This window comes from Agelaius tricolor, unplaced genomic scaffold, assembly GCF_023055355.1.
Source record: "Agelaius tricolor isolate 1412-34295 unplaced genomic scaffold, bAgeTri1.0.p SCAF_17, whole genome shotgun sequence".
NCBI classification, from domain to species: Eukaryota; Metazoa; Chordata; class Aves; order Passeriformes; family Icteridae; genus Agelaius; species Agelaius tricolor.
In genome coordinates, this window is record NW_027269277.1 from 5,472,342 (window position 1) to 5,496,714 (window position 24,373).

General features: G+C 57.9%; 4 protein-coding genes across 7 annotated transcripts; 1 reads left to right on the top strand and 3 right to left on the bottom strand.

The window, feature by feature from the left end:
- The first annotated feature begins 3,312 nt into the window (after positions 1–3,312).
- Positions 3,313–4,437, top strand: P2RY4 (pyrimidinergic receptor P2Y4). Its single transcript, XM_071442226.1, has one exon. The coding sequence runs from the start codon at positions 3,313–3,315 to the stop codon at positions 4,435–4,437; it is 1,125 nt and encodes a 374-aa protein (XP_071298327.1).
- A 1,317-nt stretch (positions 4,438–5,754) lies between these two features.
- LOC139597192 (diacylglycerol O-acyltransferase 2-like) lies at positions 5,755–11,023 on the bottom strand. 3 transcript variants are annotated; one of them, XM_071442224.1, is made up of 8 exons: positions 10,597–11,023; positions 8,269–10,030; positions 8,089–8,196; positions 7,754–7,824; positions 7,470–7,674; positions 6,834–7,008; positions 6,536–6,738; positions 5,755–6,421 (listed from the first exon to the last, which is right to left on the bottom strand). In XM_071442224.1, the coding sequence occupies exons 2-8, from the start codon at positions 9,008–9,010 to the stop codon at positions 6,267–6,269; spliced, it is 1,659 nt and encodes a 552-aa protein (XP_071298325.1). In that variant the 5' UTR covers positions 9,011–10,030; positions 10,597–11,023; the 3' UTR covers positions 5,755–6,266. The 3 variants fall into 3 exon arrangements, with proteins under 3 accessions (XP_071298325.1, XP_071298324.1, XP_071298326.1); XM_071442223.1 differs by having other exon boundaries at positions 8,269–10,149; XM_071442225.1 differs by having other exon boundaries at positions 8,269–8,397; positions 9,821–11,023.
- Positions 11,024–11,158: 135 nt separating this feature from the next.
- IGBP1 (immunoglobulin binding protein 1) lies at positions 11,159–15,980 on the bottom strand. Of its 2 annotated transcripts, none has more exons than XM_071442228.1 (6): positions 15,761–15,980; positions 14,947–15,246; positions 13,644–13,839; positions 12,729–12,814; positions 12,017–12,120; positions 11,159–11,676 (listed from the first exon to the last, which is right to left on the bottom strand). In XM_071442228.1, the coding sequence occupies exons 1-6, from the start codon at positions 15,949–15,951 to the stop codon at positions 11,531–11,533; spliced, it is 1,023 nt and encodes a 340-aa protein (XP_071298329.1). In that variant the 5' UTR covers positions 15,952–15,980; the 3' UTR covers positions 11,159–11,530. The 2 variants fall into 2 exon arrangements, with proteins under 2 accessions (XP_071298329.1, XP_071298328.1); XM_071442227.1 differs by having other exon boundaries at positions 11,159–11,679; positions 15,761–15,979.
- A 3,999-nt stretch (positions 15,981–19,979) lies between these two features.
- On the bottom strand, positions 19,980–24,045 carry LOC139597196 (protein Wnt-11b-like). The gene is made up of 5 exons (XM_071442230.1): positions 23,796–24,045; positions 23,481–23,701; positions 22,831–23,108; positions 21,790–22,082; positions 19,980–21,066 (listed from the first exon to the last, which is right to left on the bottom strand). The coding sequence occupies exons 1-5, from the start codon at positions 23,864–23,866 to the stop codon at positions 20,892–20,894; spliced, it is 1,038 nt and encodes a 345-aa protein (XP_071298331.1). The 5' UTR covers positions 23,867–24,045; the 3' UTR covers positions 19,980–20,891.
- Positions 24,046–24,373: the final 328 nt, after the last annotated feature.

Genomic DNA, 24,373 nt, shown 5'->3' on the forward strand with positions numbered 1-24,373 from the left:
TCATCCTCCTCTCCATCCCCCAAATCTGTCTCATCATGGGTTGAAGCTGCCCTGGAGCTGCTGTGGCTCAGCCTGACACTGTGGGCTCCTGCCTGCTCCCAGCGAGGTGGGGACAGGGCCACCCCAGCAAGGCTGGAAGGGAACCCTCACCCCCACCCTGCCAGGGTCACCTCGGGCCAGGGGATGGGGTGGACAGTGAGGGAAACGCCCGACCCTGCTGGTGTCCCCGGGGAGGTGTCCCGGCAGAGCGTGCCTTGGCTGCTCTTCCAGGCGAGGGGAAGGATTGGAATTAGGTCACATCCCCTTGTGCCGGGGCTTTGGCTGCACCAACCACGTGGCGATCAGGGACAAGGGTCCTTCTGAAGGATGTTTTGCATAATTTCTCCTTGTTTTGCAATTTTCAAGGGCTTAGCCGAGGAGAAAAGCCCTGCTTTTCCCATGCTCCAGCAGCAGCCGGTCCAAGCTCACCCATCCCTTGGCAGCTGCTCCAAAATCCGCTTTCACATCCCCTCTCTGAGCTCCTGCTGCTGCTCCATGGTCCCCAGCACCACCATTCCCATCCTGTCCCACCAGCAGGACTTTGGCTCCAGGGCAGATTCTGCTCTGGTGTTGTTCCACTCCTCCATTTTACTGGAGCCTTTCCAACACCTCCATGAATCCCCAGGGCCGGGGGAGCCCTCAGATCCCACCAGGACTGGTGCTGCCAGTGGGGCCAAAGGACAGTTCTGGCTGGGAACATCTGCAGGACCAGGAGCCAGGGAAAAGCTGCCAATTCTGTGGCCAAGGGCATCGTGTGCCCTCAACGTGTGTCACATGGCTGGCCCCTGCCCCTTCCCACTGCCCCATGGCTATTGCTGCCTTTTCCAGGACCCCCCTTGCTGCTTCCTGGGGAAAACCACTGCAAAGACACCATCCCTGGGGGATGTGCCTGCCATGGATAAGGAGTTCTGCAGCGTTCCTTGTACATCCACAAAATGGGCAGAACAAGAGCATCACCTCTTCCTGCAGCACCTTCCATCTCCCTGCTCCAATTCCTTTTCCTGCAGCACCTTCCATCTCCCTGCTCCAATCCCTTTTCCTGCAGCACCTTCCATCTCCCAGCTCCACATCCTTCCTCCGCGGTGCCTTCCATCTCCTCCTCCAACAATCAGTCCCAACCTCAATCTCTCCTCAAAATCCCACAGCCAAGGATAGTTTGGCTAGGAATGTCAGCAAGAAATAGGAATGGGACTGGTGGTGATGTATCCTCAGGCTAGACCAATGTGATTCATTAATTTCAATCACTGATTTTGGTTGTGACTAAGATAAGGAAGCAAGAATTTTTAAAGATATAACTTGCCAAATGTCATCTTCTGCATTTCTATATTTCAGTGGTTATCCTCAAAGGAATGTGCTTGGGAATGGTTAAATCCCACTGCTGACTGTGCTCAGGCTGTGTCAGCTGCCAGAAGCTGGGTGCCTGTGCTCTCCTCTGAGCAGTCCAGCAGTCCACAGCTGCTCAGGATTTTTCCTCATGCATTTTTCACACTTGATTATTAACTTTTATGTACTGTCTTCTCCATATCTTAATTGGTTGGTGACCTGTGTCACGAACACTGATCCTGCAGCAGCTCTGCTCTGGTCAGGCTCAAAGCTTTGTGCTCCTTTGCACTCAGAGGTTGGAAGAGGAAACAAAATCTCCTGGTCCCTCATGTCCTCAGCAGCTTGGGGACATGTGGCTGCCAGGCCAGGACCACCACTGGCACCTTGCTGGCAAGCTCAGGTTTTCCTACCACCTGTTTTCCCTCCTAGTTCTGAGAAAACAAACCAAGTTCTCCCCACTGTTAATGTTTGATCAGGACCTGCCTGTTGCTCTCTGAACTCATCCCTGCAATAAAGGCGGGAGCTGTAGCGGGCCAGGAGCCGCTGGGTGTTGGATGTGGGCCCGGAGCTCAGCCCGCAACTCAAACAGAGCCCCAGGAGCAGGGCTGGAGGGGCCCCCGCTGTCCCATCTGCCTGCTGAGTCATTTATGGGCATCTCTGTCAACCCCAGGTATCTCCTCAGGCAGGGCGTGGCAGGGATGATCCCACAGAGACAACCCAAAGATATTCCTGCTGGGAGAAGCCTGCACATCCTCAGGGCAAAGGGAAACAGGAGGGGGATGATGAGGGAGCCAAGGGATGAAGGAGACTGAGAAGATGTGTCCTTCCACCTTGCAGCACCAGCTCCAGTTAAGTGCATCCCTGAGCCCTGAGTCCTCCTCTGTCCTGGTGCCCATCACCTCCTGGGTGAGCTCTGGACAAAAGGAATTGGAGATACTCGCACATCTCCTCCATGAAACATGGTTTTGGCTACACCCTGATCTCTGCCAGCAGCACAGCACTCCTGCTCCCAGGTTACTCATCCAAGCATCCATCCTCTGTTGAAGGTGTCGTTTCAGCAGGGATGGTGGAGGGTGTGGAGGGGTCAAGTCCCAGGCAGCCCTCACTGATCCTTTGCTGGACACCATGGAGGTGGCAGACCCTTCCTTTTCCCTCGAGAAGAGAGCTCTGAACTTTGACAGCTTATCCTCCTTCCAACTTCCCAGGAATCCACAGATCCCAGCCTTTGATCCCAGCACAGCCAGGAGGGTCCTGCCTGCCTTGTGAGCTTGCTCTGCCTTCAGCTGGGACTTGGCTCCAGCAGCTCCTCTCCACAGGGCTCAGTTCATCCTTCCCTACGGACAAACCCGGCAGCCAGCGGCTCCTCGCTGTCCAGGGACACTCTCTTCCAAAGGCTCCTTTAACAGCCCCCCCAGGATTTCTCCGGGCCACAACATTCCCCCAGACCAGCCTTTCTTCTCCTCCCGCCTTTCTTCTCCCAAGGAGCCCTCCGGGAGCAGCGGCATTGTCAGGATGGTGCCAATTAGGCTGAGGCAGCTTCCAAGAGGCAGCGCCGGCCCCGGCCGGGGGCTACTGGTGCTCATCAGGGTCTCATTGTTCGGCGGGGCCGTGGGGCTGTGCCCGGGGGGGCCGGCGCGGGGCTCCGTCCCCGGCCCGCTCCCGGCTCCGCGTAGCACGGCAGTCCCCGCGTCAACGCAAAGGGGTAATTAACGGGTGATTAATGGTTGATTAATGAGTGTCAGTGAAGGGCCTGCGGAGGGGAGGCTTTGCCGAGTCCGTTCCCCCCGCGCGAGCTGAGAAAAACCAGAGAACCATCAAAGTGGCCGGAGTTCCTGGAGGGGGAGAAAATCTGGTGGCTTTGGCTCCTTTCTACGCTTTGTGCCTGACAATGGTCGGGATCAGTGACTAGCGTGCTTTTATGAACTGCTCCCTAGGTCTGGCTGGCACACTATGGCCACTCCGGTGAGGATGTTCCCAGTTTCCCTGTGGACACCGACGCCGGCTCCCTGGCCAGGGGGGAACAGCACAGCAGCGCCCGAGGCTAAGTGTGTCTTCAACGAGGAGTTCAAGTTCATCCTGCTGCCCGTCTCCTACAGCATCGTCTTCGTGGTGGGGCTGCCCCTCAACTCCTGGGCCCTGTGGATGTTCATCTCCAGGATGAGGCCCTGGAATGCCACCACCACCTACATGGTCAACCTGGCCCTCTCGGACACACTCTATGTCCTGTCCCTGCCCACCCTGGTCTATTATTACGCCGACCGCAACAATTGGCCCTTCGGGACGGGGCTGTGCAAGATCGTGCGCTTCCTCTTCTACGCCAACCTCTACAGCAGCATCCTCTTCCTCACCTGCATCAGCGTGCACCGCTACATGGGCATCTGCCACCCCATCCGCTCCCTCAAGTGGGTGAAGACCAAGCATGCCCGCATCATCTGTGTGGCCGCCTGGCTCGTGGTCATCATCTGCCTCATCCCCAACCTCATCTTCGTCACCACCAGCTCCAAAGGCAACACCACCCTGTGCCACGACACCACCAAGCCCGAGGAGTTCGACCACTACGTGCACTACAGCTCCTCCATCATGGCCCTGCTCTTCGGGGTGCCCTTCCTGGTCATCGTGCTGTGCTACTGCCTGATGGCCAAGCGGCTCTGCAAGCCCAGCTTCTCCAGCCCCGGCCCCCGCATGCCCTCCTACAAGAGGCGCTCCGTCAAGATGATCATCGTGGTGCTGGCCGTCTTCGCCATCTGCTTCGTGCCCTTCCACATCACCCGCACCCTCTACTACACCTCCCGCTACTTCCAGGCCGACTGCAGGACCCTCAACATCATCAACTTCAGCTACAAGATCACACGGCCGCTGGCCAGCATCAACAGCTGCCTGGACCCCATCCTGTACTTCATGGCTGGGGACAAGTACCGGGGCCGGCTGCGCCGCGGGGCCGCCCAGCGCCTCCGGCCCGTGCCCACGCTGGACCTGGCCCTGGTGTCACCCTTTGCAGACAGCCTCACGGATGGCAGCCACGTGGCCAGCGTCACCCGAGGGACCGGGACTGCACGGAGTGGAGGCGGGTGCTGAGGGGGTTCCATAGCCTCAGCCCTGGGCTCCAGGAGCTGCAGCACCTCAGGGCTCCATGTGGGCATTCCCAAGTGCCCAGCTCTGAGCTGTCCCTGCCCAGCCCTGCAGGGCTGAGGGCTAGAAGCCACAGGTTGGTCCCAGCCCTGCCCTGTGACACTGTGGGAGGAGGGTGCTGGTGCGGGCAGGAGAGCCAGCAGGCACTTATGGGAATGGGAGGACACTGAGGAGGCTCTTTTGGGGCAGCAGGATGGTGTTCCATCCCTGAACTCCTGGGGACACATGGGCCTGACAAGTCACTACAGAGGAAGGATACTGGTGCCTCCCTGGGCAGGCACAGCTCTTCCAGGTGACTCAGTGGTGACATGCAGGGACCAGACTGAACCTGGGTACAGAGCCCATGCTGGGCGGGTTCTCAGAGATGTCCCTGTCACACTGCTGGCCGTGGCAGAGGGGGAGGGACATGGCCTGGGGCACTTGCTGTCCATGAGCCCCAATAAAGCCCCTTCCCCTCTCTACACTCAGGCCTGTTTCTCCCCGAAGCATAAGGAAGAGGGACAAGACAATCATCCTCACCCCAGAGAAATCCACTGGGGCAGGTCTGGGGGGATGAGCCGGAGCTCCCCTGGTGACAGGAAGGTTCTTGGGAATTTCCCTTTATGGGTGTTTGCTCCTCAAATGTTTACCCAGTCCTTTTGTTTGACCAAGTGCCTGCGCAGAGCAGTATGCTGAGATTGGTATCAGTGCTGTTGACTCTCCCATGCCAGCCTGGCAGGAATGGGACAGGGACAGGCCTGTCCCCACTCCAAGAGCCCCAGGAGTCCCTGCAAGTCCCTGTCCCCATCAGTCCCTGTGAGTCCTTCCAGCACATGCCTAAGAAAGGGGTGCCCAGAGTGTCACTGGGGTGTCACACCCAGCCACCACACCAGTCACACACAGCCACGTCCCACACAAGCTGCCCAGGCGAAGGAGATGACCCCAGGGATGGCCCATCCAAGCCCCACATCCCTGTCCCACCCAGAGAGACCCTCACTCACCACTGAGCCAAGAGCAGAGAGAGCAGGAGATGTCCCTCCTGAGCCCAGTTAAACCAGTAAGAGCTGCCCCTCACCTCCTATTATATCCACTGTGGCTCAGGTGCATCTGGGAGCTGCTTGGCTGCACCTGAGTGGTGCAAGGACCCTGCCAAACACTGCCCCAGCTGCAGGTGGGACTGCTAGGGAGGGGACACACTGGGTGGCAAGGGTACCCAGATGGGCTGTGCAGGGGTACAGCCACCGTGCTGCCAATCCCAACCTGCGGAACACACACAGACAGGCATTGGGAGGTTCAAAATCTGTATTGGGTATGGAGATAGCAGGAAAGGCTCATCTGGGGCCTCATGGTCCTGGCTCAGGACACACCCACAGGTCCCCAAGTCCAGGAGTGTCCCCCTTCCATCTCAGGGTGGGCTGTTCCCCCAGGCTGTTCCCACTGGTCATCAGGATGCCACCCCAAAACTCCCATGTCAATCCCTCCTCCCATGACACCCCTCCCTCACCCTTGTGGTGACCTGGTTATCCCAGGGGGACCATGCCCACGGCTGGCCCCAGCCCCACTCCAGCCCCTTGCAGGGAACAGCTGTGTCACCCACAGCCCCCCCAAACCCCCTGCAAGGGGGAGCCTTTCCCAATCCTCCCCTCGCTTCCCCCTCTCCTCCCGCCTCCCCCTCAGGCTAGAGGACCAGCAGGCCAGAGTGGGGACTGTCCCCCGCATGTCCCCCATGCCAGTCTGGCTGAAATTCCCCCTGCAAGAGCCCTCATGAGCCAGGACGGGGCCGGTGCTGGTGGCGCTCAGAGGATGTGCAGCTCGTCTGACTCGGACAGCCCATACTTGGTCTTGTTCTCGTTGAAGAGCTTGAGCAGGGCACGGATGTAGAGCTCGTGGTACCGGTCCACCAGCTCCCGGCTCGGGTTCTCCACCTTGGGCACCGCCAGCGGCTCCCCCACTGCCGGCAGGGGACAGCGTCAGCCTGGTGGCCGCACGCCCGCCTCGCTGGGGACACAGCCCAGGAGGTGGCTCCCTCTGCAGTGTCCCCTCTCCCCCCAGCCCCGCTGCTCACCCACGGTGGTGATGGGTCTGGCGTAGGGCAGGAAGCCGCGGGAGCGGCAGGAGGTGAGGCCGCGGCCGTAGAACAGGCAGGGAGCGAAGCCCATCATCTTCTGGAAGCGCCGCTGGATACTCCTCATCCAGCTGCCCTCCTCAAAGACCACCTGGCGGAAGAGGTCGTTCTCGCCAAAGGAGAAGGAGGGGACGAGGAAGGCCCTGAGGAGGGAGGGGACACGGTGGGTGGTGAGGGGGCGCTGGGCACCGCCGGGACCCGCGGGGGTGGCAGTGCCGGTGCCCCAGCCGCGACCCACCCGTGGCGCAGGGCCATGCGGACGAAGCCCTTGCGGTTCTTGAGGATGAGCGTGGTGACGCCGGGCCGGCAGGACAGCGACTCGGCCGCGCCGCCGATGACGATGGCCACCGCGTTGCCGGTGCCTTTCTGGGACAGCAGGTAGCCGATGGCGCGGCGGGTCACCGGGAACAGCCCTGCGGCGGGACGGGACACCGGGGCTGTGGCACTGCAGCGCCCGGCCACCCGACAGGGACCGCCGAGGGTCCCCCCGAGCGACGGCACCCGGTGGGACCGGGGCAAGGACGGTACAAGGGCTCCCTCTGCTGCGGGCAGGGGCTGGGAAAGGTGCGGGCAGGGAGCGGTGAGGGCAGCGTGGGGCAGACAGGGCGGAGGGAACACGCAGGGTGTGGGCAAGCAGCGGGCAAGGCGGAGGAGCGGTCCCGACAGGGTGTAGGCAAGGTGCGGGCAGGGTGCGAGCAGGGTGAAGGTACAGCTCAGGCAGGGTGTGGGCAAGGTGTGGGCAAGCTGCGAGGTGAAGCTGCCGCTCAGGCACAATGCAAGCAGAGCAGCATCCCTGCCCTGCTTCTTTCCAGGAGCGCCATCCCTCCCGTGTTTCAGGAGGGATCAGGAGCCGGGCAGGGCAGGCACCGCTCACCGCCACTCATCAGGTACTCCCGGAACAAGGGCAGGCGGAAGTTTCCGGCCAGCGTGGTGAGGAAGGAGCGGATGCCCGGGAACAGCTCCTCGAAGCCCGTGGAGCCCGTGATGAAGTTGCAGAAGGCGCCGACGCAGAGGATGCCGTGGGGGTGCGAGCCGATGATGTAGTTGTGGCTGGGGGACAGGTCGTGTGTCTTCACCAGCTGCGGGGACAAAAGGAGTCACGGGAACGTGACGGTGGCACCTCCTTTTGGGTGGTCCCACCTCGTCCCAGCGCCGTACCTTCACCGGGAAATAATCCCGAAAGTGCTTCCACACGGTCCATCGCCGCAGGCACGACAGCCTCCTGCCACCTGCAAAGCCGGGAGGGACCCCAGGAGATGTCACCCAGCCCAGCCCAGCCCAGCCCAGCCCAGCCCAGCCCAGCCCAGCCGGATCCAAGGGAAGCGCTCCCTGCGGACCCGCTGCATCCCTCTTCCCACTGTGGTGCAGATGATGGAGGAGTGGAGGGAAGGGGAATATGGTGCTTTCCAAATTCTGGGAGGCACCTGGAGAAAGGGGGATCCCACTCCCATCCTGCTGCAAAGCTGGAGGAAGCAGGCACGCGGCCAGCACACCTTTCTCAGGCGTGTCCCAGTCGAAGATGATCCAGGCCAGGTAGAGCACGGGGATGAGCCAGAGGCTGGTGAACAGCAGGTAGATGAGGAGCAGGAGGCTGACGATTCCTGCGGGAGCCGGGCAGGGGGTGAGCGGCTGTGTGGCCCCCCGGGACCCCCCGCAGCCCCCCACTCACTCACCCAGCAGCAGGAAGCTGAGCACCCACTGCAGCACGGCCAGCAGCTGGAGCGCGGAGCCGATGTCGCGCTGCGAGGGCCAGGGCACGGCCAGCAGCGTCCTCAGGGCGGTTTGGATGCTGGCCCGGCTGCCTGCGGAGAGGGGGACACGGCCCCCGCCCAAAACAGCACGGCTCGTACGCGGGCGGGGCCACCGGGCTGCCGCGGGAGGTGGGATGGGGAGGATGAGCAGCTGGGGGAGGAGGGATGGGATGTGGCAGGTGGAATGGAGGAGCATCCTCAGGAAGCCAGGAGGTGGCCCTGGGCAATCAGGGCTGTCCCCAGAGTGGGGAGCACTGGGCACCCCCAAAACCAAAAGTTCCGTGCGCCAGCGGGGCTGAGAGCAGCAGCACATCCTGCTCCATGCCCAGTGCCCAAGGGCCAGGACCATTCCTTGATGTGCTCGGGCCCACAGGGGTTTTGGGGATTTCTCAGCTGGCACAGCAGGGAGGCACCACCCCCGGCAAGTGCCAAGGCCAGCAGCAAGGCCAAGCCAGGATGATTGGAGGTGGCCATCCCAGTCTGTCCCCACAGTGGCAGTGCAGCCTCTCCACTCCCCCTGCCACCCCTTCCCTCCAGCCGATCTTGGTGAACCATTAACCTCCCCGGGCTGGGAGCCAGGATCCAAACTCCAAGCCTGGCCCCATCCCTGCTCCCTAAAACGGGCCTGAGGTGCCAGCTCTGCCAGCACAGTGCTCCTGGCCATAGGTCCCAGGACAAGACCACCCCAGAGAGCCACCCCAGCCTCACAAAAACCTTGTATTCTTGGGAAAACAACCCCAAATCTGCTTGTAGGCCAGAGAGACTATCAGAGGGGCACAGGAGCAGCCCTGTCCCTGTGGCTCCCCAAGCCAGGGACCCCTGGGTCAGAGGAGAGCCACTGACCCCTGGTTCAGGAAGCTGGCAGAGGTTCAGTTCTTCCCAGCTCAATCCAAAACAGAAATGGGACAAGTGAAATAAATTAAACACTGGAGCCATCTCTGGCCCATGGGGGAATTTTTCAGTGGGAAATTTTTGTACTTTTCTCCCATGCAGCACACTGGGCTCTGGGTGATCCCTTCCACTGGCCACACATCCCCAAAATCCCAACCACCTGCAGAACCCAGTGTCTTTTTCCCAGGGAAGACACAGAGCTCTTCCCAGCAAACTTGTACCCACCAAACAGTTGCTTTTTAATTTTCCTAGCTCCTATTCCAAAAACCCCATGAATGTCCACACCACAGACACAGAGAACCCCACAGGACTGTGCTGTCAGCCCCATCCACAGTGACAGGAGCCTCTGCAAACCCAACACTTGGAATTTGAAGGAGCATCTTGTGTGTAACACTCCCAAAGCCATCCAAAATTTCATCCCTGTAGAGCAACAGCGCATTTTCCTGCTGAGTTATTCTCTATTTGCTCCCAACACCCCTTTTCTCCTCAGCACTCCCAAGCAAGCAGACAGCAGTAACAACCACCAGCTCCTTGCACCGCTGGAGAACCAGGAGCCATCCCAACCTTTCTGGGAATCTCTTACCACTGAGGTTCTGTGAGCAGGCTGCTATGATGGTTTTCATGGTGGCAGGAGCTCTGTGGTGCCGTGGGTGGAAAGGTGAGTTTGGCAATCAGAGGGCGCCGGGCTCTGTGTCCAGAGGCTTTAACCAGGTGACCCGAGGGACTCCGGCCCTGCTGAGGGGAGGGGACCTGCTCCAGCTGGGATTAGGGCATGGAGAGCAACTGCTGGTGCCTGGAAGGGTCACACAGAGGGTGAGGCACTGTGGCAGTGCTGGGAGGTTGCTGCTCCTTGGAAAGTCCCGGCTGCCGGTGCTGGCGGGAGCTGAATTCCTCTGGGAATGCCACATCCCCCTGGGAATGGTACCGTCCATGTTGGGGGAATGTCACAAACACTGCCATGTGACAGCCCCAGAGCCACCCAAAAATATCACCCTGAAGCTCCACAGCCACCAGACCATTGCTGCTGCTCCCAGCCCCGGGATGGGCACTCTGCCTCCTGCCCAAGGAGCCTGGAGTGCTGTCCAGAGAGGTTTGAGGGGAAAAATGACAAGAAAGAGAAATAGGAGCAGCAGGAGGTCAGCACTGAGGGGGGCTTCAGGCCAACAGCCCAAGGAACAGCGAGAACCCACAGGGAATAAATCCCTGAAGCTGTCCAGGGGTGCTCCTAGGAAGTGCTGGCTAACATCAGTGTAGGAGAGGGATAAACAGACCCACAGGATCATGGTGGAAAAGTAAGAAATGTTTCCTGGGAGATTTGGAACACACAAACTCCTCCTGTGAATTGTAGGGACTCAGGACCTGGCAGAAAGGACCACAGTGCCTGCAGGCTTTCCTGGGTGTGGATCAGTGCTGAGGACAGGGATTGCTGCATGGAAAACATCTCAACTCCAGCTGTGCCCAAATCCTGCTAACAGGAAGGAAAACCACCAAATTTCTACAGAATGCCCCTATCCCAGAGGAAGGAAGCACCATGGAGGTGGCACTGCTCCAGGTGACACAAAGTGCCAGCCATGCTTTGCTTTTCCATCCCAGTATTTTACCAGGTTTGGAACAAGTCCACCCACAGCTACCAGCCCACACTGGGCACTTCCAGAGCTTCCACAGCTGTGATTCCTCACCTTCCTGCACAAACCTGCTCTGTGCCAGCTCAGTCCTCTTCTCCTTCATTCAGGAATGGTGCCAGAGGGATTCAGTTTTCCCCTTTTTAAGGATTATGCTAGTGGGTTTCAAAGCACACTGACTTTGTCTTGGAATATGGCACCATTTGTCCCAGTTCTGTCCCTTGTGGGCTCCATGAGAGCATCTGGGGCTCACCCCGTGGAAAAGCTCGGGATGAAGAGCAAGAGAATTTCATGGCAAGAACCAGACAGCACAAAGAGAGTTTATTTTGCTTAAAATAGAGAGAAAAAAAATAAATATATCCACCCACAATACAAAGAGCAGTTTCCAAATCCATGGAGCTCCCCTTGGAGGCTGCCTCCGCCTGGGAGGGCAGAGGGAGCCTGACCCTCATGGAGCTGCCCCTCAGAGCTCTGGGGCACCCCCCAACACCACCAGTGCCCCCAGTCTGACATGGAATGCACACCAAAGCAAGGGGTCACGTGTCCTCCTGCCATCCTGTGCCCTGTCCATCCAGGGAATTCCCAGATGCTCCACCTATGTACACTGTATTCCCTTCTCCCTCTCCAGGTTGCTCTCCCAGGATCTCCAGGCCCTGCTGGCAGCCAGAGCATCAGCCCATGTTGTGCCTGTTGCCATAGCCCCGGGGGTGTGTGTCCTTCCAGTCGTCCCAGTCCCGAGCTTTCCGAAGAGCTTCCTCATCATCCTCCTCCTCCTCTGTCTCCTTCTGCTGCTTCTGCATCTCCTCATCGCTTGTACCTGCTGGAGGGGAGGGACAGGGAGGAGATCCAGGTTCCCCAAAGGCCTGCTGGGAGCTGGGCTTGCCAGACAGCAGGAGTGAGAACCTTGGAATGGGCTGGGTTGGAAGGGAACTCAGAGCCCATCCAGTGCCACCAGGAACACCTTCCACTATCCCAGGCTGTTCCAAGCCCTGTCCAACCTGGCCTTGGACAGGCCAAGCACAGTCTAACCCAGCTGTTTTCCTAATAAAGCTTGGATTCTTCCACAGTCAGGGGTGTTCCATACCCTGCACACATCCTTGTTCACCCATCCTCTCAAGAGGCTTCCCAAACCCCCTGTTCTCATCTCTGTTCCATACCTGGAACCCTCTGTGGGGTGGACACAATTCCCTGCTTCCGGCGTTGCTCGTACCAGTCATCCACAGTCATGGTGGGCAGCCCAGGATAGCCAGCTCCAAATACCCTGCAGTGGGACAAAACCAGGCAGTGAAATCCCCTGGAATGAGCAGGAACACAGGCAAGAGGCACAGGGCTATTCCATGATCCAATCTGTGCTAAGGATGGAAGGATGTCACAAAGCAGGCGTGACCCAATTCTGGCCTGAGGGAAAGATGGAGAGGGCCTGGAGTGACAGGACACAGGGAATGGCTTCCCACTGCCAGAGGGCAGGGATGGATGGGATACTGGGAAGGGATTCCTGGCTGTGAGGGTGGGCAGGCCCTGGCACAGGCTGCCCAGAGCAGCTGTGGCTGCCCCTGGATCCCTGGAAGTGTCCAAGGCCAGGTTGGACAGGGCTTGGAACAATCTGCATTAGGGGAAGGAGACCCCAGGACACCCCTGGGAAGTGAAGCAGATACATGGAAAGCTCAGCATAAATCCCAGCATGACAGGAAATCTGGTTTCTCTTCCATTCTGTGCTTTAGGTGCTGAAATTCCTGCACGGATTTCAGGGAGCCACAAACTCAAGTGCAGACATGAAGGCACCACGTGAATTTCTGCACTTGATGGAACATTTTAGGCTTGACACGAGAGCAGTGCCCCAAAGTGTGTTTGGATCATCCCCATCCATACCTGGCCTGAGCAGCATCCCGGGTGAGGATGAAGGGTTTCACTGGAGTTCTGGCTGGCCGGGGAGGCCCACGGGGACCTGCTGGAGCCTGGGGATGCAAACAACTGTCACCAGGGAATGGAGGGGATCACAATTCCCCCTCTGCTTCCCATCCTAAAATTATTAAAGGTCTTATACAGGAGAAACACCTCAGCTGTCAGAGCAACAACCCAGGATGGAGAATCCAGGCCTGAATTTGGTTTAAATCAGGAATTCCAACTGTGCCTGCACAGGAATCACTTCCTGTGCCTCTGTGCCGCCTGCTGGGGTCAAAGCAGAGCAGGAAATGTTGTTTATTGTTGCAGTGAAACATTCTGAGCCCATCATTCCATGGACACCTTGGAGGAGCCGAGTCCTGCAGTGCCAAAAAATGACCCCCCCAAACCAGCCCTGCCAGGAAGCTGTGCCAGCACATCTGGAGCTGCTGCTCCCAGCAGACATCCCAGGTCACAGAAACCCTGGACACAACGTTCTGCACAGGGATTGCAGGTCTGTGGGAATGTTCTGTCATTCCAAATGGGCTGATAACACCTGGACAGGCTGCAGACCAGGAATGGAGGCTTGATAGAAACCACAAGGGTCTTATTTCAATTTCCAAATCCAATTGTTCTTCAGAATTAAGGATCTGCAGAAAAGCCTTTGCACAGCCTAGTTCAGCTCTGATATTCCAAGCTGCAGCATTCTACAGGCTGGGATTGTGGGGGAAGTGTGACAGCAGAGCCCAACCCAAAACTCAGAATTTAAAATGAAGGAAACCCTATCAGCTCATGCTGTGATCGAGCTCAATTACAACTGGGAAGTCACTGAATAAAACTCTGCCACTGAATTCCTCTGGGATTCATCCCCTCATGCCCTGGATCCCAGGAGAGCTCCCTCACCTGCCTGGCTGCATCCCTGCTCTTCAGGATCACCAGCTCCTGGTCGATGCTCTCAATCTCCTCCAGGCTGCTGCCGATCCATTTCTGGATCTGGAGGATGTAAAATTCCCGGATCTGATCCTCATCCGCCGTCCCGCTCTCCACGGAGCTGCTCATGGCGGCCAATTTGTTCTCCAGCTCCTTCTTCTGCTTGTATCTGCCTCAAACACAGCAAAATCAGACCATGCAATCATTCCTCTCCAGCACAGACCAGCTCTGGGGTCTTTACCACCCTTTCTAAAAGGATCAACCAAATTTCATGGAAGTTGTGCTGGTTCCTGTTGGAATTTCAGCCTCTCCTGTCTGTTAAAAGCAGCTGTAAAATTACATTTGATTCAGAGAGATCTCAATGATTTTATTCTTCTCCTAAATATTGAGGAATCCTTGGAAATTGAAGCTTTCCTGGTAAAATTAAGCAAGACTGGGAACATCAGTCTCCTGGAGAAAACAGGACTGAGAAAATCAATGGGGTGGCTGGTTTGGGCTGATTCCATGTCACACAAACAGAATAAAATGCTTTTCCAAGGCGTTTTTTAAAATATGATTTTGGCTTTTTGGACTTTTTGACCTATTCAGTAATTAATTATCAAAGGGAAGAACGCCCTATATAATAAACTTCCAGAGTAAATTAATTTTTACTTTTTCAGGAATTAGTTATTAAAGGAAGAACTAATAAATCCTTGTGTTCTCCTTCCCTCAATTATTGTCACCTGAAGAATGAACAAAAAGGGCCAAGAAACCTTTGGGAGATGAGAGGGTAAGGAGCATAAAAGAATAATTCTAAAATAGAAACCCTTCAAACTTAGTATATAAATAATTTTTTATGCTTTTCTACACAATTTAAGTAAGTCCAGCCCAGTTTGGACCTTCCAGTGCTGCCACAATGAGCAACTCAGTGGGCAAAATCCCAACCAAAGCACCAATCACCTTTCTTTCAAGCTCTAATGAACCCACTGGTAAGAAACTTCCAGTTTGGAAGTCTTTGTGCTGCCAGCAGTGATTAAAGAACTAATTGTAAGATTAATTATGAAAGACTGAAGAGCTAATTCCAAGTTTTTGAGCAGTTTTTCCTCAAGAGACCAGAAACTGGAGTCACAAATGCCCCATCCCATTAAACAGCGAGCTGCATCTTTTAAAATGAGCATTTTATGATCAAATTATTCCAATGCTCAGGGAAGCTCTTTTCTGTACAACCCTGCACTGCCTCAGGCTCCTGCTCCTCCCAGAGTGATTCCCAAAGCCCTTCCCATTGCATGGAGCCCACCTTTCAATTTTGGCTGATCTGCTCATGGCCATGGCCACCAGGTTGGGCTGGCTGGGGTCCCGGGGGGCTGGGGAGCTCCTGGCTTCCTCCTCGCTGGAGGTGCTGGAGGGCAGCTGGAAAGAGCCCAGCCCATAGTTCCTGCAGAGCTTCAGGAAGTGCAGGAAGTGCTCCCGGGCACTCTCCAGGTGCTCCCTTCTCCTGCTCAGGTCCACCTGCTTCAGCGTCAGGGCTCCCAGCAGCGCCGGCAGCAGCATGAACTTAAGGTCGGCTGAGGCGATCTCCTCCAGCTCCTCGTTTTCACTGCCAGGGAGAGAGCAGAGAACAGGAATGGAGGTGGGAAAGGGACTGGAGTCATCCTGGGAGGGGCGGCTGAGGGAGCTGGGGGGGCTCAGCCTGGATAAAAGGAGGCTCAGGAGGAACCTTGTGGCTCTGCACAACTCCTGACAGGAGGGGACAGCCGGGGGAGGCTCTGCTTCCAGGAACAGGGACAGGATGAGAGGAAAAGGCCTCAAGCTGTGCCAGGAGAGGCTCAGATTGGACATCGGCAGGAATTTCTCCATGGAAAAGGTGGCCGGGCCTTGGCAGGGGCTGCCCAGGGAGGTTTGGAGTCCCCATTCCTGGAGGTGTCCAAGGAACGCCCAGACGCGGCACTGAGTGCTCTGGGCTGGGTGACAAGGTGGGGATCAGGCACAGGTTAGACTCGATGGTCTTGGAGATCTTGTCCAGCCTCAGTGATTCTGGGATTCTGTCCCGCTCCACCTCTGCCCTGCCCGGGGACCCTCCCCGTCCCCTCAGACGCGTCCCCTGAGCTCACCTGAACAGCTCCAGCTGCGTCACCATGGCCGCCGCCCGCTGCAGCGCGTCCAGCCCCTGCCGCACCTTGTCCTGCACGGCCGGGGCTCCCGAGGAGGGCTCGGTGCTGGCCTCCAGCTCTTCCCACAGCCGCCGTCCCAACGCCAGCAGCTCCGCCAGCCGGGGGCCGTCCGCGCCCGCCTCCGCCATCATGGGCCGGGAACGGCGCCGCCGCCACTTCCGGCGCGGTCCGGCGCGACCGTACCTGCCCCGGCCGCCATCTTGGGGAGGTCACTGCCATAGGAACAACACGGGGCGACATCTTGGGGAGGTCACGGCTGGAGTTACGGCGGGCGCCACGTTGGGGAGGGCACGGGACGCAGCCGGGGCGCGGAGCCGCCATGCTGGTGAGGGCAGGCTGAGGGACAGCGGGCATGGTGGGCGCCGTGATGGCCCCGCGCTCGTCCCACGGTCCCGGAGTCCCCGCGGCGGGCGGGTACCGCGGGCAGAAGCGACTCGGAGCGGCCGGGGGCCCTCAGGGGCCTCCAGTGCCCGCACGCTTTTCCCTGCCAGGTCCTGCCTGGTGCTCCGGTCCGCGCGGGTCCTGGCAGGGAGCGCTGGGAGGGAGGCTGGGAAAAGGGAAAAAAAATGTGGATAATTAGATAAATTGGCAGAAAACATCCGTTTTCCCGCTGTATGAAAGGGGGACACAGTGGAGATCCTCGACAGGGCAGTCAATAAATATCAATTTATTTGTGTAAGCGCAGCACCTTCCTATTCTCTATTTTTTTCTACAGTACAAGTGGAGCATGCAACCTTTTTTTTTTTTTTTTTTCCCTCTTTTTTTCTTCATTTATTTCACTCCTAAAATCTATAAAATTCAACCAGGCATCAGGCAGGTTAGGGTTAAATCTGTGCTTTTAGGAGCAGGTTATTTCCCTTAGAAATACAGGTGATTGACCTGGCTGTGAGCAAAGTATGGATGTAGCAACCACTGCTACTACTCCTGAGTAATTCTAACTCAGCCTCTGAGGATGACTCAGTTTACGATTTACTCTGTTTGTTTCCTTCATGCCTGTGTCAGATTATGCAATGAGTTGTTACTCAGAGAGCCCAGGAGCACTGTGGGTCCTCCAAACCTGTCTGGCTCCATTTTGCTGCTGGGAGGATCTCCTGGATATTCCCAGTGGGATGGCAGCCCCAGAGGGGGGTTCACGGCCACTTCAGTGTCTGCTCTGCCGAGGTGGGAGTGCCCAGGCTCCCATCCTGCAGGGATGTCTGCCCAGCCTGGGAGAAATCAGATCCTTCCCTGTGAGGGTGGGGAGGCCCTGGAATGGATTTCTCAGAGAAGCTGTGGCTGTTCCATCCCTGGACGTGTCCAAGTCCAGGTTGGATGGGGCTTGGAGCAACCTGGGATGGGAAAAGTCTCCCTGCCCATGGCAGGGGGTGCAACAAGATGGGCTTTAAGGTCCCTTCTACCAAACCATCCAAGAATTCCATGATTCCAAGGGATGGAGAGCTGCTTCCCCTCCAAACCCCCCGCAGCCCCTGGCAGAACTGACCTTCCAGCTGCACACAAAATTCCTCAGGCTGCAGCTGGTTCCCCCTCAGACCTTATGGCTCTTACTCACCCCTGATTGTCCCTGTCCCTCAGCTGAAGATCCCCACACGGACAATCCCTGCTTTGGTTTGTCACCCTTAGAGCACCACGACGCTGCTGAGCACCCCAGGAACAAAGGAGAACAGAGAGGGAAGGGTTTTTCCTTAAATACAGGCGTTTACTCATGTCTGTGCCTTGTGGTGTGATGGTGCATGGACCAACCATCCCAAAGGTCACGGCAACATCCCCCAAATATTCCCAGCAGTGCAGGCTGGACAGGGCTCAGAGCACCCTGGGGTAGGAGAAGGCTCCCTACTCATGCCAGGAGGTGGAACTGGGCGAGTTTTAAGGTCCCTTCAACCCAAACCATTCCAGGATTCCCTGATTCTGTGAGATGTCACAGCTGAGCCCACCCTGGGCTTTCTCCTGCTCCTGTCTCAGCTCTGTGAGCAACACAAGGAAAAGCAAGTGCAGGTTCCCATCCTCATGGGAGCAGCACTGCAGGGCTGTGCAGAAGAAATGGCCCAACATATCCTTGAACTTTTGGAGCCATCCGTCCTCCAAAATACTTAATTACCAATGGTTTGTTGCCCATATTATCCTCCTGGAATGAGTTATGCAGCATCCCTCAATGAATAAGGAAATAAAAGGGAAAATAAATATAAATCAGCGTTTTAACAGCAAAATCAAGAGAACCCATGAAAATCACTCGCCTTCCTCCCAATTTTATTGTTTGCACAAGTCTGACCAGCAGCAAATAACCACGTTCACACCAGCGTTACTCCCTTAGAACCCCTGGGGACAGACCCAGGGCTCATTTCCACCGCATCCATCCTCTGGTTCCTGGGGGATGCTCCCAGCCCTGCAGATCTCACATCCCTGCTAATTCCAGGTGCGGCCCGGATTCCAGCAGCCCCCACCGAGAGCGTTGTCACAGAGCTGTCACCCCCTGCCAGCCTGACCCTTTGCACTCTCCAGCCAGTTCCGGCTCCTTCCCATTTCCCGCAGGATTCAGCAGCACAGGGACCCCTCCAGCCTTTCCCCAGCTCTCCCCTGTCGGGTTTGGAGTCAAGGAGGGAGAGAAGGAGTGGATTCTGCATATTCAGCACTTGACCCTGCCTTTTCCCAGGCAGAAATTCCAACGGGACCTCTCTAGGAGGGATCCCGACGGCTCCCCTGGGCATTCCTTGCCATTGTGGCTCCTCTCCTCTCCCCCAGGCGATGTGTGTTTGTAGTTACCAAATGCAAATCACATTTCCCACCCTCCTGGCTGGAGTTCTCACTCCTCAAGATCCTTCCCGGTGTGTTTTTTTTTCCTCTCACCACCGTTTTGCAATGCTCGGCGGAGTTCGCAGCCCCTCCCGTTGTCACCTCCCTGTGATCTGGGATGCGCGGGGAGGCGGATGGAGGGCAGGCATTGAGGCAATCCTGATTTAGTACCTGCAGCCCTCCGAACACAGAGGGCTGTGTAGCCTGGCAGCTGAAACTCCTTTTTCTTGGGAATGCCGGGCACTGATCCCTAATTGCATTCAAAAAGGAAAACTCGAGATCGCTTTTGGCCTTGGGCAGATGCGGTTTTCCAGGCGCTCTCGGAAGGGAGATGGCAGCGGGCAGACCCCGTCAATGGCACATTAACAAGTGATAAGAGGGGTTAACTCACTCCTGGCACTCCCCGAGCTCGGGCTCAACTCCCAGCTCCTGCATCCTCAGCTTCCCAGTCCCTGCATCCTCAGCTTCCCAGTCCCTGCATCCTCAGCTTCCCAGCCTCTGCAGCCTCGGCTTCCCAGCCCCTGCAGCCTCGGCTTCCCAGCCTCTGCAGCCTCGGCTTCCCAGCCCCTGCAGCCTCTCTCCAGCCACCCCCGATTCCTTCCCTGCTCTCACAGAAACCTGGAGCACATTAAGGGGAGGGAGTGTTTTACAAGAAAAGCTCATGCCTTGATTCCGTGACCCAGCAGAGACCATTAAAAGTGATGGGATGGATATGGAAATGAGTAATCGGCCAGCTGGGCTCGGGCTGAGCCTGAGCGCGGCCAACTCCATTCAATGGGAACCAAAAATAGAGCGGAGTTGCTGGAGCCTCCAGGCAATGCTGGGAGCTGCAGGAATCCACCCGAGGATTCCCATCCCCTTTACCTGTCCTCCTGGTGCTGTGGAGTCCCTGCAGCACCTGTTTGGACTCATCCTTTCTCTACAAAGGCTGCACCAGCAAGAATCTCATCCCATCCAAGTGTTTGGCCAGATTCCATGCTAAGGGAAATGTGGGAGCCCCCATCCCTGGCTCCCAACCCCTTGCTGTTCACACACACCCTTGGCTCATCCAGCCCGCATTCCCAAGGATCACAAAATAACCCTGGACTGACACAGCTTCCAGCACCAGCCCTGAATCCCAGGCACAGAGTTCCCAGGCAGACAGAGACCTGAGGAAGCAGAGGATAAAACAGGGGCTGAGAAAGGCAGGGATCTGTAATTAAATCTGGGCCAGTGAGAAGCAGAAAGAGTTAAAAGGGAGCTGGTCCTCAGAAAAGGAAAGGAAAAGTCTGGACATGGGGCTTTGTGGACACAACGCTCTCCTTACAGTCTCTTTCTCCAGGACCAGCTTGGAAGGACATGCAGGAAAGATTGTCCTAGAAAACAAGGCACAGAAAGTTATAACATTTATTTAAAAGCACACACCAGAATCCCACTTACAGGAAGTACAAAAAATAAAGGTTATTTCTTGCTTCCCCAAGACCCTGGATTTGTGTCCCCTCTCCAGGCCAGAATTCCAACACACCTGGTCCTGAAGGGTGGAAGGAGTGGGCTGAAGACCTCAGTGGGCCAGAAGGAGGGGCAGGAAGGACAAGCCATGAGAATTTAATGTATTGAGTGTGCTCCCACCTCTGACATGGGGACAGAAGCTACAGTGATGCCATGGCTGGGTTGTTAACATGTGGTCAGGCGTGGGTTTGCCAGGCTGCCTGGTTTTGCAGCCCCCAGGAGCTCTCACGTCCCTGATGTCTCTGCCATAAACAAGAGCAGCACCATCTCCATGAAGATGTCTCCACTGGGTGCTGCAAAGGGCCCTGGAGCAGTGTTTTTCCTTGGATGAGCCCACAGCAGAATCCTGTTCCCAAGGGAGCTGCCCATGGCCCCCTCACCCCAAGCAGCAGTGCTCCATCCCTGCAGCCTTCTCCCAGTGGATAACTCTACCCCCTTCCATCTATCACTCCTGGCTTTCAGGAGCTGTCAGAATCCTCCTGCAAAGGGACAATGGCAGCCCAGGGTCCCTGTTTCCCTCCCAGAGAAAGGGGCCTGTGGAATCCTGTGGAATGATCAATGGCTTTTCCCAGCTGGAGACAAAGGGCTGGCCACTGACCAGCTGCAGGAGGGCAGCTCTTTATCCTGCCCCAAGGTCTGGCTTGGAAGGGACCGAAAATTCCCAAAATCTCTCAGTCTGAGGCTTTCCACGAGAGACCAGGCTTCCTGCACAGCCTCCTCCTCGCTGGGGGCATCCCTTGGGACGGGCTCCTGGTGTGCAGCCATGCCTGGTGGGTGCCAGAGGGGGTTCTCCTGCTCATTTGCAGACGTGTCTCTCCAGGCTGCGCCGGCAGCGCCGGCACACCACGGAGCAGCACCAGCGGTAGCGGCAGTGGCAGCGCTCCTGCACCTCCTCCGTGTAGGTGTTGTAGCCACGGCCGCAGCACAGCAGGTCACAGCTGTCACTGCCCACTGAGCTCCTGTTGCACGGCCTGCAGAGAGATGTGGGACATGGGGACCTGCCCTCCCTGCCAGCCCTGGCAGCCCCCAGAGTTGGTGTGCTCAGAGCAGGAGGCAGCAGGATCGGGGAATCATGGAATGGTTGGGGTGGAAGGGACCTAAAGATCATCCAATGCTACCCCTGCCATGGGCAGGGGCACTTTCCACTGTCTCAGGGTGCTCCAAGCCCTGCCCAGCCTGGCCTTGGACACTGCCAGGGATCCAGGGGCAGCCACAGCTCTCTGGGCACCCTGTGCCAGGGCCTCCCCACCCTCACAGCCAGGAATTCCTTCCCAATATCCCAACTAACCCTGTCAGTGGGAAGCCATTCCCCCTTGTCCTGTCTCTCCATCCCTTGTCCCAAGTCCCTCTCCAGCTCTCCTGGGGCCCCTTTAGGCCCTGAAAGGGGCTCTAAGATCTCCCTGGAGCCTTCTCTTCTCCAGGCGAGCACCCCCAGCTCTCCCAGCCTGGCTCCAGAGCACAGAGGCTCCAGCCCTCAGAGCATCCCCATGAGCACACATGGATTTGTTGAACAAGTCCCTGCCTGTCCTGTGTTGGGGTCCCAGACCTGGATGCAGCAGTGCAGGAGGGGTCTCACCAGACAGGGATTCAGGGATCTGCTGCAGGCTCACCCCAGCCCAGCCACATCAGCTGCCCAGGACACCCAAACCCAGCGGAACAGGCACTCCTGAAATCAGAGGCTGAGTTCTTCCTACCTGTCCTGTGTCCCCAGAGAACCCAGCTGGGGGTTTGGGGTGCAGTAGTCAGGAGAGCTGATGAGATAAACCAGATCCATCTCTGTCACTGGCCTGGCATCTCCTTCCTTGGGGATCAGCTGCTTCCTGGGCCCCACGAGCCGATGGGTCACCTTGAGGGCTGCCAGGTACCTGGATTTGAGGTCAGAGGCGATTTCACCCAGGTCTGGCAGCCCTTTCCAGCAGGTCTTCACTGAGCAGGAGCCTGAAACCCCGTGGCATTTACACCTGGTATCCAGGGAGTCACTGAGCACCTGCAGGGATACAGGTGAGCTTGCTCTCTACTGGTACTGCCCCAGGGATTGACTCCCAAGGGCACCCAGGGGAGTTTCAAGGGATGAAAGAGCTCAGAGCTGAATATAATGGGGCAATCAGGGGCTCAGCCCTGCTTCAATCCCTTCTGATAAGAACCTGATCCTTGGGGAACTTCCAGGGGAGCTGGCAGCGGGGCTGGATGTTTCCCAAGCCTCACCTGGAGAGCAGGAGTGGATGGAAGCACACAGATGGGATGGGATGGGATGGGATGGGATGGGATGGGATGGGATGGGATGGGATGGGATGGGATGGGGAACCCAGCTGGAGTGGGGCAGGAGGAGCTCTGTTTCCAGTGAGAAGGGTGGAAAGAGCTCTCCTGTCTCCCATTTCTCCCAGAGCACTGAGAGTACTGGTGTGAAATATCAGCTAACTGGGAATCCTGGTGTGAAGTGTCAGATGCGCTGGTTGTGGCAAGGGTGTGGGATGTCTGGGGGTGAGCAGCAGTGTGTGTGTGTGTGTGTGTGGGTGTCTGCTAACACACTTTTTAACCATTTCGTTGCCTCCTGATGTTCAGAACATCCCAAAAACCTGTCTGACATCTGCTGCCTTAAATTAGGGACCTCTGCTCCTGCTGCTGAGCTCCATCTATCCCAGGGAGCTCAAACCCCCTGTATCACCCCCGGCCAGTCCTAAGGGGCTCACACACCCCACCCCAGACCACCGCAGCCCCGGGGGTCCTGCACCCACCGCCCGTCCCACGGCTCCGTTGTGCCGGTTCACGGCCCTGAGCCCGGGCGCGGCGCCGGTGCCGGCTCTGGCGGAGCCGTCGGTGAAGGCGGCCCCGAGCTGCAGCCCGTGGCTCAGGTTGTCGCCGCAGCCGCCCCAGCGGGAGCCGGGCGCGGGGGGCTCGGCGGGCGCGGGGCCGCAGGAGCAGCGCGGGAGCTCCCCGGAGGCGCAGGAGCGGGCGATGCTCTGAGCCACGGCCGCCGCTGCCAGGGCGTGCACGAAGGCGGCTTCCCGTGTTCCTGCGGAGAAAACAGGGATTTTTCCTTCCTCGCTGCCCAGCCAGGCTCTCCTCTCGCACGTGTCTCGGTGAAAGGAGTTTCTTTATTTCGTCTTGCGTCAGGATAAACGCAAGGCCTCTCCGTTTTTGTGTTTTCAACCTGTGGACCCTGGGTTACGCTGACCGTATATCCCCACCTCTTCCCCCGCTTTTTTGGGCGCCTCTGGCAGCTGTTTGAAATGGAATTTACTGTCTGTCACCCCCCCCAGACGCAACTTGCACAGGATTAACACCACGTAAAGGCAGCATATTTACCCCAAAACAGAAACCCACGCGCTGCCAGCCCGGGATGCTCCTGGGGCAGAGCAGGCTGGGCGGGAGGAGCATCCCTTACCCGTGAGCAGGTCGGGGCCGAAGCTGGGGGCACGCTGGATGGAGGAGCAGTTCCACCGCATGTCCGCAAAGCTCTGCTGGCACAGATGCTGCGTCCGGCGGGCAGCGCGCACGATGCTGGGCATCGCCTCCAGGTGCCGGCGGCACAGCTGCAGCTGCTCGGGCACCAGCAGCCGGCAGTGCTGGCTCTCGTTCCAGGCCACCCCGCTGCCTGCCAGCCCGCTGTGGGGAGAGCTGGGGGTCACTGGGGGGGCCGCAGCGCCCCGAGGGACCGCCAAGAGGGGCTCTGGAAGGGGAGATCCCCATCCCTACTCACAGCCACTGGATGGCTGCGGAGAGCCCCAGCTGGCACAGCAGCGCGGTGGCAGCGGCGGCGGGGCGGCCCATGGCTGGGAATGGGGCTGGGATGGGGACTGGGAGCTGGGATGGAGCTGGGAGTGGGGCTGGGAGCTGGGATGGAGCTGGGAGTGGGGCTGGGATAGGGACTGGGAGCTGGGAGTGGGGCTGGGATGGGGACTGGGAGCAAGGCTGGGGCCGCTCGGCCCCACTGCCCCTTTTATAGCAGCAGGTCCTGCCCCCCGGGGAGGGGAACAAAGGCGGTTTCGGTGCCATTCACACACAGGGTTAGGGACAAGGAGGGGCTGGAGGGAGGCCAGCTGTCATCAGCAGTGACCGTCCCCAAACAGCACCTGGAGGGGGGTGAGGGATGAGCCGCTGCAGGGTGTTCCCCCAGCACTGCCACGGCCACTGCTGACCGTGTCCCCAAAGTGCCACATCCACGCGGATTTTAAATCACTGCAGGGGTGTGAGTCCACCACTGACCTGGGTGCCTTTTCCATGAGGAATTTTCCCTAATACCCAACTAAACCTCCACTGGCACAGCTGGGAGCTGTG